The sequence below is a fragment of the Triticum urartu genome, chromosome 5A, assembly GCF_056163025.1.
Source record: "Triticum urartu cultivar PI428250 chromosome 5A, HENAU_Tu73, whole genome shotgun sequence".
Classification (NCBI taxonomy): Eukaryota; Viridiplantae; Streptophyta; class Magnoliopsida; order Poales; family Poaceae; genus Triticum; species Triticum urartu.
Window position 1 is genome coordinate 51830779 of NC_141877.1, and position 25015 is coordinate 51855793.

The window sequence follows — 25015 nt, forward strand, 5'->3', positions numbered from 1 at the left end:
GTAAGTCGGTTGACTTTTAAATTTGGGCTAGTTGATCGTTTTGGAACATCCGATGCACATCCAACGACGTCAGGTCCTTCTTCTTCCTCCAGTTCTTCTCCTTCCCTAGACCGCCGCTTGGGCCGCTAGCTGAACCGCCTGCGACCACCACCCGCGGCCGGTGGTGCTCCCGCGCAGCCTCGCCGCCCCACTCTTCCTGGAACTGCCCCCATCGTCGGTCTTGCTGCCGCCCTTGGCCATCCCTCTAGCCCTGCCCATGTCTGGTTTTTTTTTCTCCAGTGAAGTTTCACCACCGCCGTCCTGCCGCCCTCCACCTCCCTTCCCTAAGATAGATGGTGGGGTAGCCTGCTAACGAGTTCCTTCCTTCTACTTCCTCCCCTCCGGCGAACTTCTTCAACCGTCTCAAAATCGATTGCTCAAAAGCTAAAATCGGTCGACTGGCATTTAGCTAATGTGGAGAATAAAAATGTATTATTGCCGAAGACTTTCCCCGTCGACTGGCTAGCCGTCCTTAATTTCACATTTTAGATTTCCTGTTGTCTAGTTATCAGATGAATTTTTGGCCTTTTAGTATTTTTTTTTAGCATAGCGAGCCTTCCCTTTATGGCAACAAGAGCCATCAACTCCATGCACGATAGTGCCATCTACTATAGCACTAAGCTCGCTAGGGCTAAAGGGTCTCACAACTAATTGAGGTGTCTAATTGAAATTGGGTCATCCAATTCTGACCAAGTCAACAATTTTTCAAAGCTCTCATTCAATGCTTTTATACACTAGTGCAGAACCGGGCTATAGCATCGGTTCGTACTAAAGGCCCCCCTGCTTTAGTCTCGGTTCTGCATGAACCGCCACTAAAGGCCCACCACATGGCGCGAGCCCGCGCCGTGGTATGGGGGACCTTTAGTACCGGTTGGTAACACCAACCGGTACTAAAGGGTTTTTTAATTTGTTTTTGAATTTTTTGGAATTTGTTTTGATTTTTTCTTCTGATTTTCAATTTTTTTGAATTATTTAATGATTTAGTCTCTAATCACCCCTCTTAACTGCTCAAGTGTGGATCACTCATTCCAAATCGTCTAACTTCCCGGCCGGTCACCCATCCTCTCACTACTCTAGCCTGAGCATGCTTAACTTCGGAGTTCTATTCCCCCTAGTTTCCAAGTCTACACTTGTTGTTTTGCTGACAATAGTAGGCTGTCAATCCTATTAATCCTAAGCAGTTTAGCTTGAGCATTAGGTCACACGTTTCACCGTTTGAATTTGAAACTATTATTTTAAAAAACAATAATTATTTAGTAACACTAATATTTCTTGAATAAGTAATTTGACCATAGTTTGACCAGATTTGACCAAAATTCAAAAAACTGAAATAATTATTTAGTAACACTAATATTCTTGAATAATTATTTAGTAACACTAATATTTCTTGAATAAGTAGTTTGACCACAGTTTGACCAAAATTCAAAAAAATTGAAATTTGAGCATATCTTTTTTTCCTTTTATAATTTGAGTATTCTAAAAATTTGTAAAACAGCCCTATCACCGTCAAAATCAGATGCGGATTTTCGTGCTGAACATTTTGATATATTATACTCTTTTTCCGACATCGTATGCAAAAGATATAGTCGTTTTACTTTTTCATCACACTTTTTTGCAAAACATGTCCAAATTTAAGTATTTAAATTTTCCTAACTAGTAGATGTAGTAATATAACTACATCTCGAAGAATTTTAATTTTTGAAGTTTTTACCATTTTTTTGTTTTTTTCAAAACTGAAATGGCGATAATGGGTGGGAGGGGGGGGGGGGGGGGTAGAGTTAGAAAATTGGCCTATAGTGCCGGTTTGTGTCTCCAACCGGCACTATAGGTTAAGACTCACCTTTAGTACCGGTTTGTGTCACAAACCGGCACTAAAGGGGCTCGTGGGGCCCCGGCCTGACGCCAGCCTGCCACCACCCATTTAGTATCAATTTGTGGCACAAACCGGTACTAAAGGTTCAACACGAACCGACATTGATGTGCTTCACATTAGGTCATTTTTCTACTAGTGATACTATACACTATGCTTCTTAATTTTTAAGTCCTCATAATTTATTGAGATCTTTAGTTTAGAACTCGGTCATCTGATTTTGACCGGATCAATAATTTCTCAAGGAGCTCTCCCATTTAATTATTTTAATTCACCATATTCTCTAATTTTGAAGCTTTTTTAATTCAATTGAGATATTCAATTTTATATTTGGTTACATTTTTTATCGGGCCAACGATTTTTCAAATCAATCAACACCAGCCGCTAGAAAAACATATCAACCCCGTGCACCTTCTTACCACCTAGAAAAAAGAAATGCCACCATGTGATGATACTATAGCATCAATACATGCATGTGGCCACCGACACATGAATTTACCCATAAAAATATGAGTTGATTAGCGCATAACACATAATCACACCATGAAAGACCCACCAAATAATCGCATTATAAATAAACATAAAACACACTCCATCGTCTCCCCATCCGCCAAACTAGATATTTCATCATGTCCAAAATACAAGGGGTATTAGTTCTTTGGATTGACCAAGTTTAGAGCCAAAAATATCACCCACAATATTAAGCCAAAAAATTATGGAAATTTATTTCATGATGAATCTAATAACACCACTTTGATATTACGAATTTTGATATATTTATTCATAAATTTGATCAAACTTAAAGAGGCTAAACTTTTCAAAAAAGTAATACACATTATATTTTAAAACAAAATGAGTACTTTTTTTCAAAATCTCAGCAACACCAGCGGTGCAGCAAAGCATGCCCAACCCTTCTAGTAAACAACATCTGGGACGGATTCACCTTTAGTGCGTACCTTGACTTGATTTGCACTAGTGTTGCAGACATCGCGAGGCATGAAAATTGTGAGGCTGCTATCATGCTACGTACAGTAGCCTTCGTCAGCCAATGTGTAAACTCCGTAGAAACGTTCGCCTTGGCCTGCCGTCCTGGTTTGTTAAGATGTGTTTACGGACCAAGTTACCTTTGACTGTTTGAATGCTTCCGTTTAATTAGGCAACGAGGTCACACATAGATTAGAAATGTATTGTTGCCGGCCATTGTCCCTGCTGCCGGCCAAGTAGAGTGATGAATTAGATTGTAAATTAATTAATGAACAAGACCAGTTAGATTTTTGGGTGGAGTGCGTGTAGTTGTTTTCGGTTTTCCCACAAGTTGAGAAATGCTACTTGGCCGTTGTTTTCAATTCAAGGACGCCCAGTGGTGAGTGCAGGGCTCGCCGTTGTATTTAAGAGAAGGAGAATGTACGGTGGCTTAACCACTCATATTGAACGAAACAATGTCGCCGATGGCATGGATGTTGGTGCTAATGCTACTGCCATTAGCTGCATCGGCCTCTAGCGCCTTGGTGCTGAAGCCAGACTGCCAGGCGCGATGCGGCGACCTCGTCGTCCCCTACCCGTTCGGCATCGGCGCCGGCTGCTTCCGTCCCGGCTTCGAGATCGCCTGCGACAAGAACACGACGCCGTTTCTGCCGGATGTCACCTTCAAGGGCCACACCCCCGCCGAGGCCGTGCGCGTGCTGAACCTGACGGTGACGCCGAGCGCGGAGGTCCGGGTGCTGCTGCCTGTGGCGCACAGGTGCGTCGACACCGCCCGCAACGTGACCGCCCGCTTCGACGGCAAGCTGACATTCAACAAGTTGCGCATTTATCGCATCTCCAACACCGCCAACGAGCTCTTTGTTTTGGGCTGCAACACCCTCATCTACGCCGCCAATAGGCCGCGGGGGTCAACAGTCCGGAACGCGACGAGCGACCCCTACTCCAGCGGGTGCGTTGCCTATTGCAATACAGCCCGGGACGCGCGGGACCGCAGGTGCAACAGCATCGGATGCTGCCACGTCAACATCTCGCGGTTGCTGAACGACACCAAGATGTGGTTCGAGAAATGGTCGCGCGCGGGCGTGGACTCCACGCACCCCTGCGACTACGCCTTCATCGTGGAGAAGAACCACTACGTCTTCCGGACTGCCGATCTGAAGAGGAAACCGGAGCCGGACCCGGCCAAGCGATGGAGCATGCCGCTTTGGCTGGACTGGGCCATCCGCAACCGCACTAACACCCTGTGGTGCCCCCAGGCGGTCAAGACGACAGGATACGCCTGCGTGAGCAAGCACAGCGACTGCGTGAATTCCACCAACGGGAAGGGGTACACCTGCAAATGCTCGAACGGCTATGAGGGCACCCCGTACCTTATCGATGGATGCACAGGTAAGAGCAACTCTAGTACATTCCCTATTCTCACTAGTGGCGTAGCTATGGAAAAGCCATGATGGTCTAATAATGAAAACATTCATATTTTTTAGAAAAAGAGGATGACCCCGGTCTCTGCATGCATGCGGCCATTTTATTGATTATTCTCGAGCACCTTACAAAGTAGTACAACAATATACCTGAATCCATCATCTTGGCAACATCTGCCGCTACTCTAATCCATATGATGAAAGGGTGCAAGCTGGACCAAATACCCATACCTCTCACCTAAGCCTAACATCTAAAGCCGGAGGCCCCGACCAAGCCACATATCGGGTCTGGGGCACAAACCGGTCCGACACACTCATATGTGTCATCGCTGCCATCTTCCACTGGTCCATCTTCAGAGCAGATTGAGGTGCCAACCTTGGCATGCCTCCGCATCGACGCCACCATGACGCCAAACGACGACCTCCACCTATGCGAGTCCATCTCCAAGCAACAGACGCAGATTCATGCTAGGATAGGGCCGCACCACCGCCGTCGCCCACCACCCACAAGTGCCATCCAGCCCCAAGGTTCCCAAAGCGGCGCCCTCAAGAAGGGAACGACGCCGTGAGCGCCGTCGCCGCCCAACAATGTTAGGGCTTTCGCCCGGGAGATCTAGGGGAAGGGGAAGTGAGGGGATCATTCCATACCGACGCCTCCAAGGAGGGGAACGACGCCCTCAGCCGTCGCCGTCGACGCGGTCGGCCATGGCCGACCAGCGATTTCGCCCGAACTAGATCCCCGCCACCAGCAGCGCCTCCTGTACAGAACCGGCGACCCAAGGAAGCGCGACCCGACGAGGCTGGCCCGCACGCCGAACAGGGGAGGAGGGGAGGCACCAGATCGCGTGCACCGGCCACCGCAGAAACCGGCGCCGGCCGCCAACGACCACCGGGTCCCGCCGCCCGCGCGGCCGGGACGCCAGATCCACCGCCCGCACGCCTGCTAGCCGGCCGCGCCTTGCCAATGGAGCCGCCGCTCCAGATCTGTGATTCCCCACCCAGAGGCAGGGCAAACGAGGCCCCGCCGCCACCATCCTTGGCGCCCCTGGCTTGCCCGACGGCTGCCTCAGGCGGCGGCGAGGATGGGAAGAGGAGGAGAGGCGTTTAGGGAGGAGGAGGAAGGGGGAGGAGAGGCGGCTAGGGTTGGGAGGGAGGAGGAGGGGCGGCTAGTGAGCCAAAAAATGGAGGAGAATTTCACTTCCCCGGCCTCTGCACCAACTAGGGAGGCATACAGCCATTTTAGTATGAGTACCAAGATAAACATGGTCCTCAGAAATTTTTTAAATGAGTATCAAGATATTTTTTGATGAGTGGTTTCACCACACACCAAACTTGATCCTCAATAAATGGGGGGAAACCCCTGTGCATCACCTGTCAATTTTAGGAATTGAACTCGGGTCGTTAGGCTGCCCAACCGCATGCCCAACCAGTGAGCCAAGGCTCTCTTTGCCCAACCACCGCCATGACCTCATATAATTTTGTTAAATGTTTATTTAAAAAATAAATATGCCCTATGCATAGGCTACCCGGGAAATTCCAGGTGGCCTTCCTGATTTTTACCCGAACTTCACAAAATCTTCCAGTTTGAAGTTTTTGGCTTAAAAAGCCACTCTACCAGGTTCTTAACCACCCCTCCATACCTGTAATATTTGGAGGGTGCTGCAAAAACAACACATAGGATCCATATTTGAAGGTTGGTGAAGAGAATATTGACACCCGGCGAACTAAACCAATCCACCCGAGTTCAAGTCTTAGGTGCTCGCATATTTCCTGGATTTATTTCAGGTTCTTCTGTGCTATTGTATCAGCTATATGGCATGCCCGTCAACTACGAGGCCTATGTGAAGAGGAACATTTGAGGACCGTTTGCTTCCACCTCTGACCTTTGTACCGACGTTGATTGGCAGTACTCACCACGGCTAACCCATTCCCGTCCGTACCACACACCATGGTTCCCCCCATGTGAGCTTCCTACCATCTGCCCAACCACCGCCATGACCTCATCATAAGATCTTGATGTGGGTCTGTCTCTGCCACTAGTCCTCCGTTCCCCTACTTGTCGAGGAGGCCAGAGTCACGCACCGACAATCCGTGATCGCCAATTCCATATTTGTGCCATATAGCTTCTACCTAGGCTACATCTCTCACACACGAGCTAACTCCTGTGGGTGACAAGCTCCAGGTTCAGTTCTAGCAAACGTTCGCTAGGCAGAGCAGCCAAGGCCGCGTGTGCCACCTACAACCTTCTCCCACCACTTGTCAACCTCTCCCTGCCTCCGCTATGGCATTCGGCCAACAATGACCTCGACAATCAATGTGTTTGATGGCTTGCCCCAAGGTATTTTTTCCTAATATTTGTTTGATTTAGGAGTCTAGTGTTGGGGAACGTAGTAATTTCAAAAAATTTCCTACGCACACGCAAGATCATGTGATGCATAGCAACGAGAGGGGAGAGTGTTGTCTACGTACCCAACGCAGACCGACTGCGGAAGCGCTGACACGACGTAGAGGAAGTAGTCGTACGTCTTCGCGATCCAACCGATCAAGCACCGAAACTACGGCACCTCCGAGTTCGAGCACACGTTCAGCTCGATGACGATCCCCAGACTCCGATCCAGCAAAGTGTCGGGAAAGAGTTCCGTCAGCACGACGGCGTGGTGACGATCTTGATGAACTACAGCAGCAGGGCTTCGCCTAAACTCCGCTACAGTATTATCGAGGAATATGGTGGCAGGGGGCACCGCACACGGCTAAGGAATAGATCACGTGGATCAACTTGTGTGTCTAGAGGTGTCCCCTGCCTCCGTATATAAAGGAGTAGAGGGGGGAGGCTGGCCGGCCAAGGAGGAGGGCGCAGGAGAGTCCTACTCCCTCTAGGAGTAGGATTCCCCCCCCCCCCAATCCTAGTCGGAATAGGATTCGCGGAGGGGGAAAAGAGGAGGAGGGGGCCGGCCACCTCTCCTAGTCCTAATAGGACTAGGGGAAGGGGGAGGCGCACAGCCCATCTAGGGCAGCCCCTTCTCTTTTCCACCAAGGCCCACTATGGCCCATATAGCTCCCGGGGGGTTCCGGTAACCCTCCCGGTATTCTGGTAAAATCCCGATTTCACCCGGAACACTTCCGATATCCAAACATAGGCTTCCAATATATCAATCTTTACGTCTCGAACATTTCGAGACTCCTCGTCATGTCCGTGATCACATCCGGGACTCCGAACAACCTTCGGTACATCAAAATGCATAAACTCATAATATAACTGTCATCGTAACCTTAAGCGTGCGGACCCTACGGGTTCGAGAACAATGTAGACATGACCGAGACATGTCTCCGGTCAATAACCAATAGCGGGACCTGGATGCCCATATTGGCTCCTACATATTCTACGAAGATCTTTATCGGTCAGACCGCATAACAACATACGTTGTTCACTTTGTCATCGGTATGTTACTTGCCCAAGATTCGATCGTCGGTATCCAATACCTAGTTCAATCTCGTTACCGGCAAGTCTCTTTACTCGTTCCGTAATACATCATCTCACAACTAACATATTAGTTGTAATGCTTGCAAGGCTTATGTGATGTGTATTACCGAGAGGGCCCAGAGATACCTCTCCGACAATCGGAGTGACAAATCCTAATCTCGAAATATGCCAACCCAACATCTACCTTTGGAGACACCTGCAATGCTCCTTTATAATCACCCAGTTACGTTGTGACGTTTGGTAGCACCCAAAGTGTTCCTCCGGCAAATGGGAGTTGCATAATCTCATAGTCATAGGAACATGTATAAGTCATGAAGAAAAGCAATAGCAACATACTACACGATCGGGTGCTAAGCTAATGGAATGGTCATGTCAATCAGATCATTCAACTAATGATGTGACCTCGTTAATCAAATAACAACTCATTGTTCATGGTTAGGAAACATAACCATCTTTGATTAACGAGCTAGTCAAGTAGAGGCATACTACTGACACTTTGTTTGTCTATGTATTCACACATGTATTATGTTTCCGGTTAATACAATTCTAGCATGAATAATAAACATTTATCATGATTATAAGGAAATAAATAATAACTTTATTATTGCCTCTAGGGCATATTTCCTTCAGTCTCCCACTTGCACTAGAGTCAATAATCTAGATTACACTGTAATGATTCTAACACCCATGGAGCCTTGGTGCTGATCATGTTTTGCTCGTGGAAGAGGCTTAGCCAACGGGTCTGCAACATTCAGATCCGTATGTATCTTGCAAATCTCTATGTATCCCACCTGAACTAGATCCCAGATGGAATTGAAGCGTCTCTTGATGTGTTTGGTCCTTTTGGGAAATCTGGATTCCTTTGCCAAGGCAATTGCACCAGTATTGTCACAAAAGATTTTCATTGGACCCGATGCACCAGGTATGACACCTAGATCGGATATGAACTCCTTCATCCAGACTCCTTCGTTCGCTGCTTCCGAAGCAGCTATGTACTCCGCTTCACATGTAGATCCCGCTACGACGCTTTGTTTAGAACTGCACCAACTGACAGCTCCACCGTTTAATGTAAACACGTATCCGGTTTGCGATTTAGAATCGTCCGGATCAGTGTCAAAGCTTGCATCAACGTAACCTTTTACGGTGAGCTCTTTGTCACCTCCATATACGAGAAACATATCCTTAGTCCTTTTCAGGTAGTTCAGGATGTTCTTGACCGCTGTCCAGTGATCCACTCCTGGATTACTTTGGTACCTCCCTGCTAAACTTATAGCAAGGCACACATCAGGTCTGGTACACAACATTGCATACATGATAGAGCCTATGGCTAATGCATAGGGAACATCTTTCATATTCTCTCTATCTTCTGCAGTGGTCGGGTATTGAGTCTTACTCAACTTCACACCTTGTAACACAGGAAAGAATCCTTTCTTTGCTTGATCCATTTTGAATTTCTTCAAAATCTTGTCAAGGTATGTGCTTTGTGAAAGTCCAATTAAGCGTCTTGATCTATCTCTATAGATCTTAATGCCTAATATGTAAGCAGCTTCACCGAGGTCTTTCATTGAAAAACTTTTATTCAAGTATCCCTTTATGCTATCCAGAAATTCTATATCATTTCCAATTAGCAATATGTCATCCACATATAATATTAGAAATGCTACAGAGCTCCCACTCACTTTCTTGTAAATACAGGCTTCTCCGAAAGTCTGTATAAAACCAAATGCTTTGATCACACTATCAAAGCGTTTATTCCAACTCCGAGAGGCTTGCACCAGTCCATAAATGGATCGCTGGAGCTTGCACACTTTGTTAGCTCCCTTTGGATCGACAAAACCTTCCGGTTGCATCATATACAACTCTTCTTCCAGAAATCCATTCAGGAATGCAGTTTTGACATCCATCTGCCAAATTTCATAATCATAAAATGCGGCAATCGCTAACATGATTCGGACAGACTTAAGCATCGCTACGGGTGAGAAAGTCTCATCGTAGTCAACCCCTTGAACTTGTCAAAAACCTTTCGCGACAAGTCGAGCTTTGTAGACAGTAACATTACCATCAGCGTCAGTCTTCTTCTTGAAGATCCATTTATTCTCAATTGCTTGCCGATCATCGGGCAAGTCAACCAAAGTCCATACTTTGTTCTCATACATGGATCCCATCTCAGATTTCATGGCTTCAAGCCATTTTGCGGAATCTGGGCTCACCATCGCTTCTTCATAGTTCGTAGGTTCATCATGATCTAGTAGCATGACTTCCAGAACTGGATTACCGTACCACTCTGGTGCGGATCTTACTCTGGTTGATCTACGAGGTTCAGTAGTATCTTGTTCTGAAGTTTCATGATCATTATCATTAACTTCCTCACTTATTGGTGTAGGTGTCGCAGAAACAGTTTTCTGTGATGTACTACTTTCCAACAAGGGAGCAGGTACAGTTACCTCGTCAAGTTCTACTTTCCTCCCACTCACTTCTTTCGAGAGAAACTCCTTCTCAAGAAAGTTTCCGAATTTAGCAACAAAAATCTTGCCTTCGGATCTGTGATAGAAGGTGTATCCAATAGTTTCCTTTGGATATCCTATGAAGACACATTTCTCCGATTTGGGTTCGAGCTTATCAGGTTGAAGCTTTTTCACATAAGCATCGCAGCCCCAAACTTTCAGAAACGACAACTTTGGTTTCTTGCCAAACCATAGTTCATAAGGCGTCGTCTCAACGGATTTTGATGGTGCCCTGTTTAATGTGAATGCGGCCGTCTCTAGAGCGTATCCCCAAAATGAAAGCGGTAAATCAGTAAGAGACATCATAGATCGCACCATATCTAGTAAAGTACGATTACGACGTTCGGACACACCATTACGCTGTGGTGTTCCGGGTGGCGTGAGTTGCGAAACTATTCCACAATTTTTCAAATGTACACCAAACTCGTAACTCAACTATTCTCCTCCACGATCAGATCGTAGAAACTTTATTTTCTTGTTACGATGATTTTCCACTTCACTCTGAAATTCTTTAAACTTTTCAAATGTTTCAGACTTATGTTTCATTAAGTAGATATAACCATATCTGCTTAAATCATCTGTGAAGGTGAGAATTAACGATATCCGCCACGAGCCTCAATATTCATCGGACCACATACATCTGTATGTATGATTTCCAACAAATTTGTTGCTCTCTCCATAGTACCGGAGAACGGTGTTTTAGTCATCTTGCCCATGAGGCATGGTTCGCAAGTACCAAGCGATTCATAATCAAGTGGTTCCAAAAGTCCATCAGTATGGAGTTTCTTCATGCGCTTTACACCGATATGACCTAAACGGCAGTGCCACAAATAAGTTGCACTATCATTATCAACTCTGCATCTTTTGGCTTCAACATTATGAATATGTGTATCACTACTCTCGAGATTCAATAAGAATAGACCACTCTTCAAGGGTGCGTGACCATAAAAGATATTACTCATATAAATAGAACAACCATTATTCTCTGATTTAAATGAATAACCGTCTCGCATCAAACAAGATCCAGATATAATGTTCATGCTTAACGCTGGCACCAAATAACAATTATTTAGGTCTAATATTAATCCCGAAGGTAGATGTAGAGGTAGCGTGCCGACCGCGATCACATCGACTTTGGAACCGTTTCCCACGCGCATCGTCACCTCGTCCTTAGCCAATCTTCACTTAATCCGTAGCCCCTGTTTCGAGTTGCAAATATTAGCAACAGAACCAGTATCAAATACCCAAGTGCTACTGCGAGCATTAGTAAGGTACACATCAATAACATGTATATCACATATACCTTTGTTCACCTTGCCATCCTTCTTATCCGCCAAATACTTGGGGCAGTTCCGCTTCCAGTGACCAGTCTGCTTGCAGTAGAAGCACTCAGTTTCAGGCTTAGGTCCAGACTTGGGTTTCTTCTCTTGAGCAGCAACTGGCTTGCCGTTCTTCTTGAAGTTCCTGTTCTTCTTTCCTTTGCCCTTTTTCTTGAAACTAGTGGTCTTGTTGACCATCAACACTTGATGTTCTTTCTTGATTTCTACCTCCGCAGCTTTTAGCATCGCGAAGAGCTCGGGAATAGTCTTGTTCATCCCTTGCATATTATAGTTCATCACGAAGCTCTTGTAGCTTGGTGGCAGTGATTGGAGAATTCTGTCAATGACACAATCATCTGGAAGATTAACTCCCAATTGAATCAAGTGATTATTATACCCAGACATTTTGAGTATATGCTCACTGACAGAACTGTTCTCCTCCATCTTGCAGCTATAGAACTTATTAGAGACTTCATATCTCTCAATCCGGGCATTTGCTTGAAATATCAACTTCAACTCCTGGAACATCTCATATGCTCCATGACGTTCAAAACGTCGTTGAAGTCCCGATTCTAAGCCGTAAAGCATGGCACACTGAACTATCGAGTAGTCATCAGCTTTGCTCTGCCAGACGTTCATAACATCTGGTGTTGCTCCAGCAGCAGGCCTGGCACCCAGCGGTGCTTCCAGGACATAATTCTTCTGTGCAGCAATGAGGATAATCCTCAAGTTACGGACCCAGTCCGTGTAATTGCTACCATCATCTTTCAACTTTGCTTTCTCAAGGAACGCATTAAAATTCAACGGAACAACAGCACGAGCCATCTATCTACAATCAACATAAACAAGCAAGATACTATCAGGTACTAAGTTCATGATAAATTTAAGTTCAATTAATCATATTACTTAAGAACTCCCACTTAGATAGACATCCCTCTAATCCTCTAAGTGATCACGTGATCCAAATCAACTAAACCATGTCCGATCATCACGTGAGATGGAGTAGTTTCATCGGTGAACATCATTATGCTGATCATATCTACTATATGATTCACGCTCGACCTTTCGGTCTCCGTGTTCCGAGGCCATATCTGTATATGCTTGGCTCGTCAAGTATAACCTGAGTATTCCGCGTGCGCAACTGTTTTGCACCCGTTGTATTTGAACGTAGAGCCTATCACACCCGATCATCATGTGGTGTCTCAGCACGAAGAACTTTCGCAACGGTGCATACTCAGGGAGAACACTTCTTGATAATTTAGTGAGAGATCATCTTATAATGCTACCGTCAATCAAAGCAAGATAAGATGCATAAAAGATAAACATCACATGCAATCAATATAAGTGATATGATATGGCCATCATCATCTTGTGCCTGTGATCTCCATCTCCGAAGCACCGTCATGATCACCATCGTCACCGGCGCGACACCTTGATCTCCATCGTAGCATCGTTGTCGTCTCGCCAATCTTATGCTTCTACGACTATCACTACCGCTTAGTAATAAAGTAAAGCATTACATCGCGATTGCATTGCATACAATAAAGCGACAACCATATGGCTCCTGCCAGTTGCCGATAACTCGGTTACAAAACATGATCATCTCATACAATAAAATTCAGCATCATGCCTTGACCATATCACATCACAACATGCCCTGCAAAAACAAGTTAGACGTCCTCTACTTTGTTGTTGCAAGTTTTACGTGGCTGCTACGGGCTTAAGCAAGAACCAATCTCACCTACGCATCAAAACCACAACGATAGTTTGTCAAATAGACTCCATTTTAACCTTCGCAAGGACCGGGCGTAGCCATACTTGGTTCAACTAAAGTTGGAGAGACAGTCGCCCGCAAGCCACCTATGTGCAAAGCACGTCGGGGGAACCGGTCTCGCGTAAGCGTACGCGTAATGTTGGTCCGGGTCGTCTCGTCCAACAATGCCGCCGAACCAAAGTATGACATGCTGGTAGGCAGTATGACTTATATCGCCCACAACTCACTTGTGTTCTACTCGTGCATATAACATCAACATAAATAACCTAGGCTCGGATGCCACTGTTGGGGAACGTAGTAATTTCAAAAAATTTCCTACGCACATGCAAGATCATGTGATGGATAGAACCGAGAGGGGAGAGTGTTGTCTACGTACCCAACACAGACCGACTGCGGAAGCGCTGACACGACGTAGAGGAAGTAGTCGTACGTCTTCGCGATCCAACCGATCAAGCACCGAAACTACGGCACCTCCGAGTTCGAGCACACGTTCAGCTCGATGACGATCCCCGGACTCCGATCCAGCAAAGTGTCGGGAAAGAGTTCCGTCAGCACGACGGCGTGGTGACGATCTTGATGAACTACAGCAGCAGGGCTTCGCCTAAACTCCGCTACAGTATTATCGAGGAATATGGTGGCAGGGGGCACCGCACACGGCTAAGGAATAGATCACGTGGATCAACTTGTGTGTCTAGAGGTGTCCCCTGCCTCCGTATATAAAGGAGTAGGGGGGGGAGACTGGCCGGCCAAGGAGGAGGGCGCAGGAGAGTCCTACTCCCTCTAGGAGTAGGATTCCCCCCCAATCCTAGTCGGAATAGGATTCGCGGAGGGGGAAAAGAGGAGGAGGGGGCCGGCCACCTCTCCTGGTCCTAATAGGACTAGGGGAAGGGGGAGGCACACAGCCCATCTAGGGCAGCCCCTTCTCTTTTCCACCAAGGCCCACTATGGCCCATATAGCTCCCGGGGGGTTCCGGTAACCCTCCCGGTATTCCGGTAAAATCCCGATTTCACCCGGAACACTTCCGATATCCAAACATAGGCTTCCAATATATCAATCTTTACGTATCGAACATTTCGAGACTCCTCGTCATGTCCGTGATCACATCCGGGACTCCGAACAACCTTCGGTACATCAAAATGCATAAACTCATAATATAACTGTCATCGTAACCTTAAGCGTGCGGACCCTACGGGTTCGAGAACAATGTAGACATGACCGAGACATGTCTCCGGTCAATAACCAATAGCGGGACCTGGATGCCCATATTGGCTCCTACATATTCTACGAAGATCTTTATCGGTCAGACCGCATAACAATATACGTTGTTCCCTTTGTCATCGGTATGTTACTTGCCCGAGATTCGATCGTCGGTATCCAATACCTAGTTCAATCTCGTTACCGGCAAGTCTCTTTACTCGTTCCGTAATACATCATCTCACAACTAACATATTAGTTGTAATGCTTGCAAGGCTTATGTGATGTGTATTACCGAGAGGGCCCAGAGATACCTCTCCGACAATCGGAGTGACAAATCCTAATCTCGAAATACGCCAACCCAACATCTACCTTTGGAGACACCTGTAATGCTCCTTTATAATCACCCAGTTATGTTGTGACGTTTGGTAGCACCCAAAGTGTTCCTCCGGCAAACGGGAGTTGCATAATCTCATAGTCATAGGAACATGTATAAGTCATGAAGAAAAGCAATAGCAACATACTAAACGATCGGGTGCTAAGCTAATGGAATGGGTCATGTCAATCAGATCATTCAACTAATGATGTTACCTCGTTAATCAAATAACAACTCAGTGTTCATGGTTAGGAAACATAACCATCTTTGATTAACGAGCTAGTCAAGTAGAGGCATACTAGTGACACTTTGTTTGTCTATGTATTCACACATGTATTATGTTTCCGGTTAATACAATTCTAGCATGAATAATAAACATTTATCATGATTATAAGGAAATAAATAATAACTTTATTATTGCCTCTAGGGCATATTTCCTTCATCTAGCATCTTGTAGATTCATGCAGATGCCATATGATTCACTATTTGTTTGTATGCCAACATGGCTGAGGAGTTTTTTGATGATTCACCATCGCTGTATGAAATTGATGTTGATTCCTTTGATGAGGAGATTCTGTTGATGGTTCCTCCATGGATGATGAAAAGTGGGAGAAAGGCAAGTTGTGCAGGGTCATAGCTCGATCGTTTGACATATCACCAGAATAGAGAAGCCGACCATGATATGTTCATCCTATATAAGCTCCGCGTCTCTTCCAGCAACACTTCTAGATGTCAATATAAATTTTTCAGCACATTGACAAAGTCATGTAAGCTATCAAAACATTCTTCATGCAACAGAGAAATGTAGTTGGGTTGATGGGATTTACTAGTTCCCAAAAGCTGACCACGACACTCTAGGTGGTTGCATATGGCACTCCTGCATATTTTCCCAATGGGTATCTTTAAATTGTCAAAGATACAATCCCTAAGAGAACGAGAATGTTTTCCGAGGTTGCAATCATGGTCTACACAACAGAGTATTTTGGGGCACCCAATGCTGATGACACATAAGATTTTTAGCAACAACGGGTGAAGTAACAGGCTAACCAGGTATGATTGGGAGCATTGACTGTATGTGTTGGAGCTGGAAGAATGTCCCTGCGTGTCATGGCCAATTCACCACATGTTTCCATGATCCAACTTTTATTTAGGAAGTGGTTTCCTTTGATGACTTGTAGATTCACCCTTGCTACTTTGGCATAATGGCTCTCACCATGACATCAATGTCTTGTAGAGATCTCATCTTTTTGCTAGGCTAGAAAGTGGTGATGCTCTGACATGCAACTTCAATGTCAATGGACATGATTATGATCAAGGCTACTATCTCACCGATGGCACCTATTCTTCATGGTCAACATTTTTCTAGACAATTTCAAATCATCAAGGTAAGAAAAATAAACTCTTTGCCAAGTGTCAAGAATGAGATATTGGCGGAGCATTTGGGGTGTTGCGAGCTTAGTTTGCAATTGTTCAGGGTCTTGCTCGCTTCTGGGACAAGAATACCTTGGGAAAGATTACAATATGTTGTGTGATTCTAGACATGGTCACCGAGAAGGAGAGGGATGCATAGCTGCTACTACCGTACGAGTTGTTGGGTTTCCCTAAAGAGGAAGGGTGATTTATCAGTGAAGCAAAGTATTTCCCTCAGTCAAGAACCAAGATTTAATCGAACCGGTAGGGTTTAACAAGCTAACAATATAAGTAGTACCTCAACACAAACAAATAAAATACTTGCACTCAAATTGGCAAGGGGGTTGTCAAGCCCCTTGTCTTGCTAGTTACAAGGTTAAGAGCAAACAGATGGATAAATAATGGTATAGCGAAATGGCAAATAGTAAAAGCAAATGAAGAGGCAATTTTGTATAAGAAAGTATTAATGCAGAATGGACCTAGGGGACATGGGTTCACTAGAGGTATCTCTCTCAAAAGCAGGAAAATGACATGGTAATAAATTACAGTTGGGAAATTGACAAGAAAAGCAATCTATGACTATGATCATTCATCGCATAATCTCATATAGACATTACGTCTGTGATAAGTAGACCATTAACTTACTAGCGTATACTATTAATACTCCACCCCGAGCCCGTTATCCAGCATGCATCTCAAAGCATTAAGTTTATAAGAAACAAAGTACCGCAATAAGCAAGAGATAATGTAGACAGAAAGAAATCAAGCAATAGGATTATACCCCGTCGTTTTATTCTTAGTAGAAACAATACAATATGTGTCTTGTCCCCATTCTATCACTGGGATATAGTACATCGCAAGATTGAACCCGCTACTATGCACCACTCCTTCTGAAGAACTACTCATCACTCTGGCCAAAGAAGACAAATAGATCGGAAAGCATACATAGCTACTTAATTATAAAGTAAAGAAACTTCAAAATATTCAATTGGATTTATAGAATAATCTGATCACAAACTTACAATTCATCATGTCCAACAAACACACTGCAGGATTACATCAGATTGATCCCAATCGCATATGGAATAAGCAAAACATGGTATTGATGATCCAAAAGGAGAGAGATAACCATCTAGCTACTACTATGGACCCATAGGTCCTAAAGGAACTACTCACACATGGTTACGGAGGCAACAAGGTTGATGAAGAGGCCTCCGACAATGGCTTCCCCCTTCGGCAGAACTCCGGAACAGGGCTTCAGATGGGATCTCTTCGAAACAAAGGCTTGCACGACGAGAAAAATCTTCTAGAGGAACCAAAGATGGTTTTGGTATTTATAGGAATTTATGGAGGTGGACTCAGGTCAAGGCGGTTCCCATGGGCCCCACATGGACAGGTGGCGTGCCCACCCCTGGCCGCACCACATGTCCATGTGGCTGCTTCTTGTCTCGTCTCGACGTCTCCCAAAGCTTCCAGTGTTTCTTGTGGGCCCAAAAAATTAATGTTAAATCGGCAATGTATTTTGACCTCCGTAGATATTGATTTCCTGCAAAAATAAAAACAAGTAGAAAACATGAATTGACACTGGGTACTTAATTAACAAGTTATTCCATGAAAATAATATAAAATATTATAAAAATGATAACATAATAGCATTTAACAATAAAAAATTATAGATACATTTGAGACGTATCAACAGTGGACTAGGACTAAGGCTATGTTGGCCAAAGTATCAAACCTCGTAGGAACCCATACAACATTTAGGTTTTCCTTGATGTGTACAAGATAATTGAAGACCCGAGATCTCATGACGAGCTTCATGAAGATCCCAATTAACATCATTGGAAACTACATGGGAGATAGTGTGTTTACATTCGTTCAATCCTGATTATTAGTTATTTTGGAGTATTTGCTTCATCTGATTATCTGTTGTCTTCAAATTATTTGTTTTATTGGGTTATTTTTTGCATTCATACCTTCTTATTTTGTTTAAATTTGAATTTAATTTTGTCGAACCTATTGATTTGAAATTTTACTAAATTGTTTGATATCAAAACATGAAATTTTGAATTTATTTGATGTGATTGAGTTAGGATAGATTTTATATGCACACAAATAAAAGAAAATATGGATAATTTATTTGAGGGCTCAAGTTTGGGGTATTTGACTTTGATCGTTGCTTTCAACCTCCAAAATATTTGGAGAGCGCTGTTAGAAATTTTGGAGGCCATATTTATTGGGAAATGGTTAGATTGTTGTAAGGTCCCGACCAAGCAGGTGCTAAGAAACCTGAACATGATGCAACTCAACTCAACTATCAAATTTTCTCACCTTCCAGCGTTAAATCAACATAGGTTGTGACCACATGGTACATGGCGTTAGATATCTTACATAGATTCGGAAACATAAGTTGTGGAGCAGCTCTACATGGCTTCAGAATGGACCTGCTATTTTTTTTTGATTGTTTGAGAGTCACCTTCAACTGGAACTCTAGGTGTATTTTCATTAGCCTCTGTCAGTCCAGCGTTTAGACCAGACTCCAAGACTAAAAAGTTTACTTAGCACCAACATTTGCCTCATGTTCTAAGGACTAAATCAATTATTTGTTTGCTTTGTTAATGCTCGAATGATGTTGGATCGCGTCAGGATTTGCCTTTTCTTTTTTAAAGGGTGTCAATTTCTGAATATTTTTACATTTCCCCATCGGATCAAAATCAGATGGCTCTAACACACTGACAAGAAATAAGAACTTCTCACTCTCCCCCAGTTTTTATAATTAAATCTTTACTGTGCCTTTTTATTTCAACTAGATAATTTTCTGTGTGTTGCAGTGAGAGTATTAATATTCTAGTACGTTAGCTCATGATTTACATGCCCATATTTATGTAATCATGTAACAAAAGAATTTTATTTGGCAAGCATTTATTGGCTTACCATAGAATCATAATTATTTGGAAAGTCAATAGGAGGTGGGGCAGTTGAGCCGTTTTAAGGTAAAACGTGTGGAAACTGTGAGAGAAGGAAGGAAAATTTCGAAAGAGAAAGAGGGAGTAGGAACATACATAAGGTTAGACGAAAGATGAATATCGACAGGACCTTACTTCTTTTTGAAGTACTAGAAATTCTCTCTCTCTCTTTCTCACTCTTGCAGAAAAAACATGTATTATAGACACTGATAGGTTGAAAAGTCTCCCGAGGTGCTATTCGGAATTGACTCCTCTCTTCTCTTATATTTAACCTACACAAGAACACATACATCACAGTCCCACTGGAACCCATGTGTCTACATGTGCATCTACTAATAAATCTACTTTGTGGTGGAGCATGATGAAGTTCTTTTATCATGACAAGCTTTCGGCCATGCATGTTGCCTTCTGTCAACCAATATATAGATTGTCATGGGTCAACTTGGCTTAATGATTTCCTGTCTTATGTAGATATCGACGAGTGTAAGAAGCCAGAATTATATCCATGCTTTGGCAAGTGTACCAACAAGGATGGATCTTTCGAGTGCACATGCTCAAAAGGACACGAAGGAAATGCCAGCAAAAAGCATGGTTGTGTCATGTCTATAAACACAGGTGAGCACCATTGCTTCATACTTTCAATAGGATCAACATGTATATAAACTATCTTGGACCAATTACACCATTTTAAAAATAAGTAATTCCTCCTTTTCCAATATGTTATTTTTAGGTTTGTTCTAAGTAAAACATCTTTAAGCCTAACCAATTCGATATAAAATATACCAACATCTTCAAGAACGAATTAGCTTCATTAGAGCAATTATGAAACATGTTGTCAATATGTTTGTATTTGGTGTCATTGATGTTTCTATATTTTTACAGGTTTGGTCAAACTTAGAAAAGTATATATGTCTTCGAAATCATAAAGATGCAAACATTTTAGAAATGGAAGAAGTAGGTGAAAAGACATTGGTCCTTCTCAATCGTATTTAGCAACCCCCTCTTGTTGTCTTCAATGCAAACAATATTCTCATAGTTAGTTCTATGTATTAGCTCATGAACCATAAAGTAGAGTATGTTGCATGAACAATAAGAAAAAAAACATTTATGCGTTGCAGATAAAATTCAGACTTCTGCTAAGAAATCTAGATTAAAAAATATAATATTTCAAGTGGAAACAATCCCTATATAAATTAGTTTCAAGCCACAATTATATAATCATGGAATGCCACCATTTTATAGAGAAGAAAAGGATGCGATCAATAAGAAATTTTTTAGGTTGCATAGAAGGAAAAAATAAACTTATTAGAATATATGTATGATTAAATATGAAATGAAAATATATGTTTTTTACATTAGTAATAATAGATAAATACATTCCAAAAGTTTGAAATAAAAGCCAACACTCTCTCTGGTTAATCATAATCTTATTTGCATCCTTTCCCATGCGACCCATATGGGCTATTGGTTAGTGGTTGGTTAGCAGACTTACATGGGTTAAATATTTGTCCCTCCTATTAGTTGGGTCACTTAAATTTGAGACATTTCTTGTGTTTGATTTTGATCATTTTGAAATTTGAATCCTGTGTGGTTAGTTGATTTTTCATTCAATTGGGTGATACCTCTTCCCTTACCAAGACTTCAAACCCTAGGTCCAACCTCATATCTATTCATTTAACTATTGTTGAGTTATGTCACTGCATACCCTAATTACGTGTCAATCGGTCTATTTTTTGCAGGTTTAATCATTGGCCTATCAGTTTCTAGTGGCCCAACTATTCTAATTTTGCTTGTCACCACAAAGATAATAATCCGCAAGCTTAAGAATCAAAAGGAACAAAAGTTGAGACAAAAGTTCTTCAATCAAAATCGTGGACAATTGTTGCAAAAATTGGTATCTCATAGGTCAGATATTGCGGAGCGGATGATCATCCCTTTAAGGGAGCTAGAAAAAGCCACAAACAAGTTTCATCCAACTCGTAAGCTTGGTGGTGGAGGGCATGGTACCGTATATAAAGGAATTTTATCAGACTTGCATGTTGTTGCAATCAAGAAGTCAAATATTGTGGTCAAGAGTGAGATTAACGAGTTTATAAATGAAGTATCCATACTCTCACAAATCAATCATAGGAACATTGTAAAGCTTCTTGGATGTTGTCTCGAGACAGAAGTCCCTTTGTTGGCTTATGAGTTCATTTCCAATGGTACCCTATGCGATTATCTTCACAAGAAACCACTAAGATCACTACCTTGGCAAGAAATATTAAGGATTGCATCAGAAATTGGCAAAGCCCTTTCTTACCTTCATTCGGGCCTTTCTGTCCCCATAATACACAGAGATATCAAGTCCACCAATATACTTCTTGATGATGCTTTGACAGTGAAGGTGTGTGACTTTGGAGCTTCAAGGTACATTCCTAGAGATAAAGCAACAATTACAATAGCGGTGCAGGGAACGTTAGGATATTTAGATCCTACGTACTTTTATTGTGGCAGGCTAACAGAAAAAAGTGATGTTTATAGCTTTGGAGTTATTCTCATTGAGTTGCTTACGAGGAAGATGCCAATTATACATAGATCATCCTCAGGTGATGGGCTAGTCGCACAATTTGTTGAACTAATTGCAAAAGGAAAATTGGTAGACATACTAGATCCACAGGTAATGGAGGAGGGAGGTAGCCAAGTTGACGTGGTAGCTTCTCTAGCTATGTCGTGCACAAAGCTAAGGGCAGAAGAGCGACCAACCATGAGGTCAGTGGAGATGACACTAGAAGCACTTCAAGGACCCAAAGAGCGTTTTCGGGTTCAGGATGCAACATATGAGAGGAGTTATTCAGCAACAAGGTATACATCACCAAGAAGAAGGACAAGCTTAGAGGAAACGAGCAGACAATATAGTCAAGAAGAAGAGTTTGTGTTGTCCGCGAGCTACCCTCGATAGTCTTGCTTACAGTTTAGACGTGAAAGGGCTGCTATGTATAACATGCACGTGTGTTGAGCATGTTTAGGCACTGTGTGCTTTAATTTTGTTGTTGCCTTAATGCTACGAATTTAAGCAAAATCTGTCAATACATGGTTGCTTGTTTCTTCATTGAATATCTGGAACAACTTTCTTCATAATGTGGGCACTCACCGTACACTACATACACATATTTTCCTTCAAGTTGGGTTGCCCTGTTTTCCATTGCTCACATAACCGAAATTCTGAAACAAAATTCAAGATATACGTAGTGCTCAAAATGTTGTCGATCCAAGATATTTTACTAGTTTTCTGAAATATGGCCGGGGCTGACTCGAAGTATGGCCGGCGTATAGTTCGGCGTATTTTTAGCGCAAAGAAGACCCACAGGCGGCTCTAGGTCCAGCACTGGGGTTGGCTCCGAATTTGATGTAGCTTCAGAGATAGGGGCATGATTCTCATCCGAGGCAGGGGCCGAGGAGAGCTCGCCCAGGGTCATAACGTCGGGGCCTTCCGGCAACGCCAAAGACCCCGGCCCGACGTTCTCAACGGCGATTGATCCCAAAGTTGGGATTCTGTCGTCGGAAGACTCCGCCCCCCTGGATGGGCGCCCAGCTTGTCAGGATGAGCTTGCCACGGGCGTCCGCGGTATACTCCAGGCCTCCAAAGGTCACAATCTGACCAGGGGCATAGTTTTCCACGGAGGCTAGATGTCCAGCCAAGTCGGTGCAGAAGGTCATGCTACCGAACACAAAAAGTTGGCCAGGGACGTAAACGTTCCCGCAACCATTATTGTTGTTGATCTGCAGATGAGCCATCGATCCTTCTATCGATATCACAGCAGAACTCTCAATGAAAGCACCAGTGTCGATGTAAAAATCGGCAGACCTCGGGGTAGGGGGTCCTGGTCTATGGATCTTGGACAGATGGTAACTAGAACAGGGGAGACGATGTTTACCAGATTCGGGCCCTCTTAATAGGGGTAAAACCCTACGTTCTGCTCTTGTTTATATTGATGAAGATGCTACATGTACAGAGTTGATCTACCTCGAGATCTATAGATGTTCTCTAACTCTAGGGCTGGGAGAATGAGATTGCGTTGATGTCCCTTCTACGGGCTAAACCCCTCGGCTTATATACATGCCGAGTTGGGCATCTAGGATTACAAGGTCGGCATCTTGACATGGAGGCGACGAAAGAGGTCTTGGAGTGTACGTCAAGTCTTCGGTAGATGTAGTCTTGATCTCCTCCCGTCATGTGGCCCCCGGAGTCCATCTCACAATGAAAGGCCCTTCGGCCCAGCCCAAAGTGCATGGATAGGCTAGGTTGGTACCCCCCTAGCCCATGACATCATCACCATCGATCAGCAATGCTAGGCTGATCAACTTGGTGCTTCAGCTGTTCGGCTCGGTTAGGGGTCTGAAAGTCAATGCCCAAAAAAGTTTGGCTCTACCTATTCGTTGTGGTGACCTTGATTTGCAACACATCTTGCTGCCTCTCAGAATTCCTTTAAAATTCTTTCCCACCACTTATTCGCATGCCTCTAGCGCTGCGTGCGCTGCGAAAGATTGAGTTGTACCCGCTCCTTCACAAATTCGCTAACAGGACTGCATCTTGGAAAGGTGGGCTGATGGCCAAAAGTGCGTGTCTAGCGTTGCTAACCTCTGCACTCACCTCACTTGCGTTTTATCTGATGACTGTCCATAAGCTTCCAAAGTGGGTGATCAAGCGGCTTGTGCAACAATGTCGTGCTTGGTTATGGAGCAGTGAAGGCACATGCAGCGGGGGCAAATGCAGGGTGAGCTGGGCTGCTCTCTACAGACCCAAACATCTCGGCGGCCTTGGGGTTTTTGATCTAGAGAAATTTGGTAGGGCCTTGCGACTTCGATAGTTGTGGCTGGCTTGGAAGGACCCGACAAGACCATGGGTGGCTCTGATTTACCTTGCGATGATTCGGATCGCGCCTTGTTCACAATGGCCATGGAAATTGCACTTGGCAATGGTGGCCTGGCAAGCTTTTGGCATGATAGGTGGTTGCATGGCCTCTCTATATTATTTTTTAGATAAAAGGCGCCGGCCGAGCCCGAGAAGAGCTTGGACCTAGCCCGACTTTGAATTAACAAAGTCATCAACCAGCCAGGATTACAGGGGCACCATATTACAAAGAGAAGAATGCAATGCAAAGCGGAAAGAAGATACATAGAGCTAGGCAGAACAGCACAATGGCAACAATGGAGCATCGTTACCGACGACCAACACTACGCTTAGGCCAACTAGCCAACTAGGTACTAGGGAGGAGGGACATGTCGTGCAAGCATTGAGCGCCGGCTACATCCGTGGCCAAACTCGGGCAACACATGAGCTGTCTCCACCGTCGCAAAGGGCCACTACCCTTTCACCCAGGCTCGATTGGTGCCGCACCGGCGACCAGCAGAGTGGCTAAACATAGCCCAGCTCCAGGTGACCGAGCCGCCAAAGGAGAAGCAGCCAACACTAACCCACGAGCAAACGGAAGACCATCCTGACGAGAACCAAACCGGCAGCGGCAGCATGGAGCAAGGGACGCGAGCTGTCGGACGAAGGCGCGCATCCATGACGAAGACCGAAGAAGAAGAGCAGGACAACCAGGCCGCCATGCTTTGGAGCCGAGACACCAACCGCTCCACCACCAAGAGCAACTCCCGACCGCCGCCTTCAAGAAGGAACACGCCACCGAG

The 25015-nt window shown here is 44.2% G+C and overlaps 1 protein-coding gene across 1 annotated transcript; it reads left to right on the forward strand.

Annotated features, from left to right (window-relative positions):
* Positions 1-3357: 3357 nt before the first annotated feature.
* Positions 3358-22280, forward strand: LOC125519522 (wall-associated receptor kinase 5-like). Its single transcript, XM_087522601.1, has 3 exons — positions 3358-4282; positions 19811-19954; positions 21079-22280. The coding sequence occupies exons 1-3, from the start codon at positions 3358-3360 to the stop codon at positions 22278-22280; spliced, it is 2271 nt and encodes a 756-aa protein (XP_087378727.1).
* Positions 22281-25015: the final 2735 nt, after the last annotated feature.